The 12,500-nt window shown below is 54.0% G+C and overlaps 1 protein-coding gene across 1 annotated transcript in view; it reads right to left on the reverse strand.

Moving 5' to 3' along the window:
• Positions 1-2,141: 2,141 nt before the first annotated feature.
• TMEM259 (transmembrane protein 259) overlaps positions 2,142-12,500 on the reverse strand; it is a gene marked incomplete at its 5' end in the record, with an annotated part of 13,990 nt that continues 3,631 nt past the window's right edge. Inside the window, 5 exons of the mRNA XM_078623290.1 lie at positions 2,142-2,278; positions 3,070-3,153; positions 7,415-7,472; positions 8,829-8,929; positions 11,395-11,517. Of these exons, the coding sequence (XP_078479416.1) occupies positions 2,142-2,278; positions 3,070-3,153; positions 7,415-7,472; positions 8,829-8,929; positions 11,395-11,517 (503 nt within the window). The remainder of the gene's footprint in view (positions 2,279-3,069; positions 3,154-7,414; positions 7,473-8,828; positions 8,930-11,394; positions 11,518-12,500) is intronic.

A 12,500-nucleotide genomic window follows, 5' to 3' on the forward strand; every position in this document is an offset into this window, starting at 1 on the left:
ACACAGTCACACAGTCACACAGTCACACACACACACATAGTCAAAGTGACACACACACAGTGACACACACAGTGACACACACAGTGACACACACAGACACACACATACACACACACAGACACACAGACACACAGTGTACACACAGTGTACACACAGTCAGTCACACACAGTCACATACACACACAGTCACATACAGTCACATACAGTGTACACACACACACAGACAGACACACACACACTCACACACACACAGTCACAAACACACACAGTGTACACACAGTCACATACAGTCACACAGTGACACTCACAGACAGACACACACACATACACACAGTGTACACACACATACATACACAGTCACATACACACACACACATACACACACACACACAGAGACACACAGTCACACACACAGAGACATACACACACAGTGACACACACACAGTGACACACACACACAGTCACACACAGTCACATACAGTGTACACACACACACACACAGTCACACACACAGAGAAGTGAGTGGGTGAGTGAGTGGTGAGTGGTGGGTGAGTGAGTGGGTGAGTGAGTGGTGAGTGAGTGGTGAGTGAGTGAGTGAGTGGTGAGTGAGTGGTGAGTGAGTGAGTGGTGAGTGAGTGGTGAGTGAGTGGTGAGTGAGTGGTGAGTGAGTGAGTGGTGAGTGGTGAGTGAGTGGTGAGTGAGTGAGTGGTGAGTGAGTGGTGAGTGAGTGGTGAGTGAGTGGTGAGTGAGTGGTGAGTGAGTGAGTGGTGAGTGGTGAGTGAGTGGTGAGTGAGTGGTGAGTGAGTGGTGAGTGAGTGGTGAGTGAGTGGTGAGTGAGTGGTGAGTGAGTGAGTTGGTCACCTGTATAAACAGCCAGGACGTAGCGAGTGCCAGGCCGCTGTACTGCCCATTGAAGCGGTAATGGTAGCCGTAGAAGGCGGCGTGGTACAGGAAGAAGAACCTACAGACAGACACACACACAGTCACACACACACAGACACACACACAGACACACACAGACACACACACAGACACACACAGACACACACACAGACACACACACAGACACACACACAGACACACACACAGACACACACAGACACACACACAGACACACACAGACACACACACATAGACACACACACAGACACACACACACAGACACACACACACAGACACAGACACACACACACAGACACAGACACACACACACAGACACACACAGACACACACACATAGACACACACACAGACACACACACATAGACACACACACAGACACACACACACAGACACACACACACAGACACAGACACACACACACAGACACAGACACACACACACAGACACACACAGACACACACACAGACAAAGTTTACTCACTCACCACCCACCCACTCACCCACTCACCACTCACCCACCCACTCACCACTCACTCACCACTCACCCACTCACCACTCACCACTCACCCACCCACTCACCACTCACCACTCACCCACCCACTCACCCACCCACCCACTCACCACTCACTCACCACTCACCCACTCACCCACTCACCACTCACCACTCACCCACCCACTCACCCACTCACTCACCCACCCACTCACCACTCACTCACCACTCACCCACTCACCACTCACCCACCCACTCACCACTCACCCACCCACTCACCACTCACTCACCACTCACCCACTCACCCACTCACCCACCCACTCACCCACTCACCCACCCACCCACTCACCACTCACCCACTCACCCACTCACCCACCCACCCACTCACCCACTCACTCACCCACCCACTCACCCACTCACCCACTCACCCACCCACCCACCCACTCACCCACTCACCCACTCACCCACCCACCCACTCACCCACTCACCCACCCACCCACCCACTCACCCACTCACCCACTCACCCACTCACCCACCCACCCACCCACCCACTCACCCACTCACCCACTCACCCACTCACCCACTCACCCACCCACCCACCCACTCACCCACTCACCCACCCACTCACCACTCACTCACCACTCACCCACTCACCCACCCACTCACCACTCACCCACCCACCCACTCACCCACTCACCACTCACCCACCCCACTCACCACTCACCCACCCACTCACTCACTCACCACCACTCACCTGAGCCAGTGTCTACGGCTGGTTGCCGTGTGGCAGCAAATGGCGTCGTACTGATCAGCGAGCCAGACGACCAATATGATGTAGAACGCGGTCGTAGTGTCACTGAAGAACTCAGACATGATGGCTTCCATCCCTGTGGGGTGAGGAGGTGAGTAGGTGGTGAGTAGGTGGTGGTGAGTGAGTGTATGTGAGTGTGTGAGTGTGTATGTGTGTATGTATGAGTGAGTGTGTGTGTATGTGTGTGTGTGTGTATGTGTGTGTGTGTGTATGTGTGTGTGTATGTCTGTGAGTGTGTATGTGTATGAGTGAGTGAGTCGGTGAGTGTGTGTATGTATGTATGTATGTGAGTGTGTGAGTGAGTGTGTGTATGTATGAGTGAGTGAGTGGGTGAGTGAGTGTGTGTGTATGTGTGTATGTATGAGTGTATGAGTGAGTGTGTGTGTATGTGTGTGTGTGAGTGTGTGTGTGTATGTATGTGTGTGTATGTGTGAGTGTGTATGTGTGAGTGTATGAGTGAGTGTATGTGTGTGTGTGTGAGTGTATGTGTGTGTATGTGTGAGTGTGTATATGTATGTATGTGAGTGTGTGTGTGTGTATGTGTGTCTGTTTGTGTATGTATGAGTGTGTATGTGAGTGTGTGTATGTGAGTGTGGTGTGTGTGAGTGAGTGTATGAGTGAGTAAGTGTGTGTGTGTGTGTGCGTGCGTGTGTGAGCGTGTATATGTGTGTGTGTATGTGTGTATATGTATATATGTGTATGTCTGTGTGTGTGCGTGTGTGCGTGTGTGACTGAGTGACTGTGTGACTGTGTATGTGTGTATGTGTGTGTGTGTATGTGAGTGAGTGTATGTGTGAGTGAGTGACTGTGTGTATGTGTGTATGTGTGTGTATGTGTGTGTGTGTATGTGTGTGTATGTGTGCGTACCGACGAGGGCCAGGATGACGGTGAGTAGGGGAGCGGCAGGGAAGGCGATACTCAAGTTCATCTCCAGCATCTGCAGCAGATCCACTACAACACACAGCACAACCAGCATGCACCCCTACCACTACTACACCGTGTGTGTGTGTCTGTGTGTGTGTGTGTCTGTGTGTGTCTGTGTGTGTGTCTGTGTGTGTCTGTGTGTGTGTCTGTCTGTGTGTGTGTGTCTGTGTGTGTGTGTCTATCTGTGTGTGTAGTAGTCAAAATGCAAACAAAAATAAACAACTCTTTGTGTTCACATCTTGACTGCTTGTGTTGTGGTTATTGCAAACATGATGCCTCACGGAGGCGCTACACCCAAGGGGCGCAGCGCCTCCGCTGAGGTCCAGGATGGCCGGAGGGGGGGGGGGGGGGCGGTTCTTGTCGTGTTCTCTCTTGGCGTGTCCGTGCTGCCCTGATGTTGCGCTCCTGCTAGCAGCCGGTCACGTCTTTACGCGCGTCGCTCTCGTGAGAGGTGCAGCCGGGTCGGCTGGGTTGTTTTTCACGGGGAGGGGGGGGGGGGGGATGATGTAGTGGAGTAGTCGCGGGGAGTGACGTCGCGGGGAGACCTTGGGGGGGGGTAATGTAGTGGAGTAGTCGCGGGGAGTGACGTCGCGGGGAGACCTTAGGGGGGGGGTAATGTAGTGGAGTAGTCGGGGGGAGTGACGTCACGGGGAGACCTTGGGGGGGGGGGTGATGTAGTGGAGTAGTCGTGGGGAGTGACGTCACGGGGAGACCTTGGGGGGGGGGGTGATGTAGTGGAGTAGTCGCGGGGAGTGACGTCACGGGAGACCTTGGGGGGGGGGGTAATGTAGTGGAGTAGTCGCGGGGAGTGACGTCGCGGGGAGACCTTGGGGGGGGGGGTAATGTAGTGGAGTAGTCGTGGGGAGTGACGTCGCGGGGAGACATTGGGGGGGGGGGGGTAATGTAGTGGAGTAGTCGTGGGGAGTGACGTCACGGGGAGACCTTGGGGGGGGGTGATGTAGTGGAGTAGTCGCGGGGGAGTGACGTCACGGGAGACCTTGGGGGGGGGTAATGTAGTGGAGTAGTCGCGGGGAGTGACGTCACGGGGAGACCTTGGGGGGGGGTAATGTAGTGGAGTAGTCGCGGGGAGTGACGTCACGGGGAGACCTTGGGGGGGGGGTAATGTAGTGGAGTAGTCGCGGGGAGTGACGTCACGGGAGACCTTGGGGGGGGGGGTAATGTAGTGGAGTAGTCGCGGGGAGTGACGTCGCGGGGAGACCTTGGGGGGGGGGGGTAATGTAGTGGAGTAGTCGTGGGGAGTGACGTCACGGGAGACCTTGGGGGGGGGGGGTGATGTAGTGGAGTAGTCGTGGGGAGTGACGTCACAGGGAGACCTTGGGGGGGGGGGTAATGTAGTGGAGTAGTCGTGGGGAGTGACGTCGCGGGGAGACCTGGGGGGGGGGGGTAATGTAGTGGAGTAGTCATGGGGAGTGACGTCGCGGGGAGACCTTGGGGGGGGGGGGTGATGTAGTGGAGTAGTCGTGGGGAGTGACGTCGCGGGGGACCTGGGGGGGGGGGGTAATGTAGTGGAGTAGTCGCGGGGAGTGACGTCGCGGGAGACCTGGGGGGGGGGGTGATGTAGTGGAGTAGTCGTGGGGAGTGACGTCACGGGGAGACCTTGGGGGGGGGGGGTAATGTAGTGGAGTAGTCATGGGGAGTGACGTCACGGGGAGACCTTGGGGGGGGGGGGGTAATGTAGTGGAGTAGTCGTGGGGGAGTGACGTCACGGGGAGACCTTGGGGGGGGGGTAATGTAGTGGAGTAGTCGTGGGGAGTGACGTCGCGGGGGAGACTAGGCTCTAAAGAAAGCCGTCTCGGGTGTGGACCAATCAACTTAAAGGACAGTGGATATCATTATCAGAGTTGTTTCTTTTTGTTTGCTTTTTTGACTACGTGTGTTGTGGTTATTGCAAACATGATGCCTTGAATAAAGGTGTCAGTTTTGTACCAGTTTAAAAGGGTAAAAACCTACTACTATATTTTGCCAATGGTAAAAGAGATCTCATACTGGTAACCTTGTTAAGCGTGAGCTGGTAACCTTGTCAGGTGTGAGCTGGTAACCTTGTTAGGCATGAGCTGGTAACCTGGTTAAGCGTGAGCCCGGAATAAACTTTGCGTGAGCCCCCGACAACTCAGCTGCTGCCTCTGCGTTGTAGTTTGCACCACAACACAATCACCAACACGCTGTTCCGGCATCGACGCATCCACACAACATCGTGGATGCACGCCGGGTCCAAGCAAGAACATCTGCTGGACTACGTAGTGACGGACCAGCGGATGCGAGCCCATGTCCTTGACACCAGGACCTACCGTGGAGCTGATCTGCCCTCTGACCATCGACTAGTCATCTGTAAGATGCGCTTGCCATTCTTCCACTCCGGTGGTGGGTGTACACCCAGGACCCCATTCAAACCAAAAGTGGCCTGGTCTCAGCTAGCTGATGAAAGTTGCAAGCGAGAATTTCATCATCGCGAGGAGAGGCTTGCGGAGCCCCAATGCGGTTTCAGGAAAGGGCGGTCCTGCACAGATGCCATATTTTCTGTCCGTCTGCTACAGCAGAGGTGTAGGGAATTCCAACAAGACCTACATCTCTGCTTTATTGACCTGGTCAAGGCCTATGATACCATCAGTAGGACTGGGCTCTGGGTTGTTCTTCGTGCTTTCGGAGTCCCTAACCCTCTGCTCACGATCATTAAGGACCTTCATGATGGTGAGCGGGCCCGGGTAAAACTACGTGGCCGGGAGTCGGAGCCTTTCCCTGTACACCTTGGGGTGCGACAGGGATGTCCTCTGGCTCCCACATTATTTAACATCTATTTCGACCACGTAGTTCGTGAAGCCTTCAATAGCTGTACCGGGGAAATTTCCATCTGATACAGATTCAATGGGAGGCTGATCGACACCCGGGTGCGATCAAGGGATGGCTCCCTATTGGTCAACCATGTTATGTATGCCGATGATTTGGTAATAGCTGCTCATTCAGAAGAGGAGTTGGAGACGCTGCTGCTGAGACTGGAGCATGCCACTAAGAGGTGGGGCCTTACCATCAGCCCCACCAAAACTAAGCACCTAAATGGGTATTTTGTACCATCGGACACTCCACCCCTACAACTCCCAATTGGTGATGGGGCAGTTGTGGAGAGAGTGGAGAGTTTCCCATACCTGGGCAGTGTGCTTATGACCGGCTCCAGTTTATCAGCAGAGGTCTCACTCCGAATCAGTCGAGCGGCAATATCTTTTCATCGGTTTCGTAACGCTGTGTGGAAGCTACCTGGTCTGTCGCTCCGCACGAAGCTTCAGGTCTTCTCGGCCACGGTCATTCCCTCCCTTCTCTACGCTTGCGAAACGTGGACCCCCCTAGTGGAGCATCTTCGCCGGTTGGAAACATTTAGGCTGGCCTGCCTACGATCCATCCTGGGTTTAACCAGGCTGGATTGTGTGAGGAGCTCACAAGTCCTTGAAAGATCTGGGCAAAGTCCCATCAGTGAGCTCCTCCGGCAGGCAAGGCTGCGTTGGCTGGGTCATGTAGCCCGCATGCCCAGCCACCGCATGCCTAAACAGCTTTTGTTCGGCCGGATCGAGGGGGCTAAACGGGCGCGGCACGGGCTAGAGAAGAGATGGAGTGATGTGGTACAGGAGGATGTGGAGCTGAGTGGACTTGCCGATGACTGGTACCAGCGGTGTCAAGATCGGCCTCTGTGGAGGAGGCTCGTGAAGGACGCTACTGGGCAGTTGGAGGCAGTCGCCCTCCAACAACAACGGAGGGCGGAGGAGCGACGCTCACAACAACGAGCGGAGCGCCGGGTGGCTAAAGCACAGCAAGTTGGCACAGTAGGGGGCACAGGTGGTGCATCAGCCAGTCATCTCGGTCATCTCGGTCAGTCGACCCGTGGCACCTGCTGGGTCTGCCCCGTGACCTCCTGCCAGCGGGCGTTCGACACTTCACGTGGCCTCAGGGTGCACATGGCCTGGCACAAGCGTCGTGGTGACGTCACCGCCACTTAGTGGCGAATGGCGGTTGTTGTTGTGTGGATGTGTGTGTGTGGATGTGTGTGTGTGTCTGTCTGTGTGTCTGTCTGTGTGTGTGTCTGTGTGTGTGTGTCTGTGTGTGTGTGTCTGTGTGTGTGTGTCTGTGTGTGTGTGTCTGTGTGTGTGTGTCTGTGTGTGTGTGTCTGTGTGTGTGTGTCTGTGTGTGTGTGTCTGTGTGTGTGTGTCTGTGTGTGTGTGTCTGTGTGTGTGTGTCTGTGTGTGTGTGTCTGTGTGTCACTGTGTTTGTGTTGTTCTCTTACCGATGAAGACGAAGATCTGGTGGTGGGAGTAGCGCAGAAGCATCGACACAGAAAGAGTCTACACACAGACACAGTCACACACACAGACACACACACAGACACACACACAGACACAGTCACACACACAGTCACACACACACAGACACACACACAGACACACACACAGACACAGTCACACACACACAGACACACACACAGACACACAGTCACACACACAATCACACACACAGTCACACACACAGTCACACACACACACAGACACACACACAGTCACACACACACAGTCATACACACACACACACACAGTCACACACACACAGACACACACACACACAGTCATACACAGATACACACACACACAGTGACACACACACAGAGACACACACACACAGACACACACACAGTCATACACACAGTCATACACACAGCCACACACACACAGTCACACACACACAGTCACACACACAGTCACACACACACAGTCATACACACAGTCACACACAGTCACACACAGACACACACACACAGACAAAGTCACACACAGTCACACACACACAGACACACACACAGTCATACACACACAGTCATACACACACAGTCACACACACACAGTCACACACACACAGTCACACACAGACACACACACACAGACATACACACACAGACACACACACACAGACACACACACACACACACACAGTCACATACAGACACACACACAGACACACACACATAGACAGTGAGTGAGTGAGTGACTGAGTGACTGACTAACTGAGTGAGTGAGTGTGTGAGTGACTGACTGACTGAGTGAGTGAGTGACTGACTGACTGAGTGAGTGGCTGAGTGAGTGACTGAGTGATTGAGTGAGTGACTGAGTGAGTGACTGAGTGAGTGACTGAGTGAGTGACTGACTGAGTGACTGACTGAGTGAGTGGGTGACTGAGTGAGTGGGTGGGTGAGTGACTGACTGAGTGACTGAGTGACTAACTGAGTGACTGACTGAGTGAGTGACTGAGTGACTGACTGACTAAGTGACTGACTTAGTGAGTGACTGAGTGACTGACTAAGTGGGTGTGTGGGTGGGTGAGTGGGTGGGTGAGTGGTGGGTGGGTGAGTGAGTGGTGAGTGAGTGGGTGAGTGAGTGAGTGAGTGGTGAGTGACTGAGTGAGTGGGTGGGTGACTGAGTGACTGAGTGACCGAGTGACTGACTGACTGAGTGAGTGACTGAGTGACTGAGTGACTGACTGAGTGAGTGACTGAGTGACTGACTAAGTGGCTGAGTGAGTGACTGAGTGACTGAGTGAGTGGGTGGGTGACTGACTGAGTGAGTGACTGAGTGACCGAGTGACTGACTGAGTGAGTGACTGAGTGAGTGACTGACTAAGTGACTTAGTGGGTGACTGAGTGAACTCACAAATATCGCCATGATGAGACCAGCCGTGATGTACGAGCTCCGAGCCATCCACAGCGAGACAAAGCGATAGTGCTCCCCCGTGACCACGTTACGCAGGAACCCTGCACACACACACAGTGACACACACACAGTGACACACACAGTCATACACACAGTCATACACACAGTGACACAGTCACACACACACACAGTGACACATACACACAGTGACACACACACAGTGACACACACACACACAGTGACACACACACACACAGTGACACACACACACAGTGACACACACAGTGACACACAGTGACACACACAGTGACACACACAGTGACACATACACACAGTGACACACACACAGTGACACACACACACAGTGACACACACACAGACACACAGTGACATACACACACACAGTTAGACACACACACAGTTAGACACACACACAGTTAGACACACACACAGTGACACACACACAGACACACAGTGACACACACACACACAGTTACACACACACAGTTACACACACACAGTTACACACACACAGACACACACACACACACACGCACAGACACACACACGCACAGACACACACACGCAGAGACACACACACGCACAGACACACGCACACACACACAGTGACACACACACATAGACAACAACAACAACCGCCATTCGCCACTAAGTGGCGGTGACGTCACCGCGACGCTTGTGCCAGGCCAAGTGCACCTTGAGGCTACCACGTGAAGTGTCGAACGCCCGCTGGCAGGAGGTCACGGGGCAGACCCAGCAGGTGCCACGGGTCGACTGACCGAGATGACCGAGATGACTGGCTGATGCACCACCTGTGCCCCCTACTGTACCAACTTGCTGCGCTTTAGCCACCCGGCGCTCCGCTCGTTGTTGTGAGCGTCGCTCCTCCGCCCTCCGATGTTGTTGGAGGGCGACTGCCTCCAACTGCCCAGTAGCCTCAAGGTGCACCTAGCCTGGCACTGCCCAGTAGCAGCGTCCTTCACGAGCCTCCTCCTCCACAGATCTTGACACTCAGCTCCACATCCACCTGTACCACATCACTCCATCTCTTCTCTAGCCCGTGTCACTCACTCACCCACTCACCCACTCACTCACCCACTCACTCACCCACTCACCCACTCACTCACTCACTCACTCACTCACTCACCCACTCACTCACCCACTCACTCACCCACTCACCCACTCACTCACTCACTCACCCACTCACTCACCCACTCACTCACTCACTCACCCACTCACTCACTCACCCACTCACCCACTCACTCACTCACTCACTCACCCACTCACTCACCCACCCACTCACTCACCCACTCACCCACTCACTCACTCACTCACCCACTCACTCACCCACTCACTCACTCACTCACCCACTCACTCACTCACCCACTCACCCACCCACTCACCCACTCACTCACTCACTCACTCACCCACTCACTCACCCACCCACTCACTCACCCACTCACCCACTCACTCACTCACTCACCCACTCACTCACCCACTCACTCACTCACTCACCCACTCACTCACTCACCCACTCACCCACCCACTCACCCACTCACTCACTTACTCACTCACCCACTCACCCACTCACCCACTCACTCACTTACTCACCCACCCACTTACTCACCCACTCACCCATTCACTTACTTACTCACCCACTCACTCACCCACCCACTCACCCACTCACTCACCCACTCACCCACTCACTCACCCACTCACCCACCCACCCACCCACTCACTCACTCACCCACCCACCCACCCACTCACTCACTCACCCACTCACCCACCCACTCACTCACCCACTTACCCACCCACTCACTCACTCACCCACTCACCCACCCACCCACTCACTCACCCACTTACCCACCCACTCACTCACTCATCTCTCTGTGATTCTCTCTCTGTGTCTGTGTGTCTCCGTGTCTCTCTCTGTCTGTGTGTCTCTGTGTGTCTCTGTGTGTCTCTGTGTGTCTCTGTGTCTCCGTGTGTCTGTCTCTGTGTGTCTCTGTGTGTCTGTCTCTGTGTGTCTCTGTGTGTCTCTGTGTGTCTCTGTGTGTCTCTGTGTGTCTCTGTGTGTGTCTCTGTGTGTGTCTCTGTGTGTCTCTGTGTGTCTCTGTGTGTGTCTCTGTGTGTGTCTCTGTGTGTCTCTGTGTGTCTCTGTGTGTGTCTCTGTGTGTCTCTGTGTGTCTCTGTGTGTCTCTGTGTGTCTCTGTGTGTGTCTCTGTGTGTGTCTCTGTGTGTGTCTCTGTGTGTGTCTCTGTGTGTGTCTCTGTGTGTGTCTCTGTGTGTCTCTCTGTGTGTGTCTCTGTGTGTCTCTGTGTGTCTCTGTGAGTGTCTCTGTGTGTCTCGGTGTGTCTCTGTGTGTGTCTGAGTGTGTCTGAGTGTCTCCATGTCTCTGTGAGTGTCTCTGTGTGTCTCTGTGAGTGTCTCTGTGTGTCTCCGTCTGTCTCCGTGTGTGTGTGTCTGTGTGTGTCTCTGTGAGTGTCTCTGTGTGTCTCTGTGTGTCTCTGTGAGTGTCTGTGTGTGTGTGTGAGTGAGTCTCTACCCTTGTTGTGTTCGGCCTCAGCGAGCGTCTTGACGCTCCCCATGAGGAGGTCGTCGTAGCCCAGCACAGAGTCGAGCAGCACGCGGCTCACACGGTCACCAAAGCAGGGCTCACTCTCGGGGTCTACACACACACACACAGTGTGACACACACACACACAGTGTGACACACACACACACAGTGTGACACACACACACACAGTGTGACACACACACACACAGATACACAGTGACACACACACACAGTGTGACACACACACACACAGTGTGACACACACACACACACAGTGTGACACACACACACACACAGTGTGACACACACACAGTGTGACACACACACACACACAGATACACAGTGACACACACAGTGTGACACACACACAGTGTGACACACACACAGTGTGACACACACATACACACAGATACACAGTGACACACACACACAGTGTGACACACACACACACAGTGTGACACACACACACACACAGTGTGACACACACACAGTGTGACACACACACACACACACAGTGTGACACACACACAGTGTGACACACACACACACACAGATACACAGTGACACACACACACAGTGTGACACACACACACACACAGATACACAGTGACACACACACACAGTGTGACACACACACACACACACAGATACACAGTGACACACACACACAGTGTGACACACACACACAGATACACAGTGACACACACAGTGTGACACACACACAGTGTGACACACACACAGTGTGACACACACACACAGTGTGACACACACAGATACACACAGTGACACACACACAGTGTGACACACACACACAGTGTGACACACACACACAGTGTGACACACACAGATACACACAGTGACACACACACAGTGTGACACACACACAGTGTGACACACACACAGTGTGACACACACACACAGTGTGACACACACACAGTGTGACACACACACAGTGTGACACACACACAGTGTGACACACACACACAGTGTGACACACACACAGTGTGACACACACACAGTGTGACACACACACACAGTGTGACACACACACAGTGTGACACACACACAGTGTGACACACACACAGTGTGACACA

This window comes from Lampetra planeri, unplaced genomic scaffold, assembly GCF_965212315.1.
Source record: "Lampetra planeri unplaced genomic scaffold, kcLamPlan1.2.h2 scaffold_2152, whole genome shotgun sequence".
In the NCBI taxonomy this organism is placed as follows: Eukaryota; Metazoa; Chordata; class Hyperoartia; order Petromyzontiformes; family Petromyzontidae; genus Lampetra; species Lampetra planeri.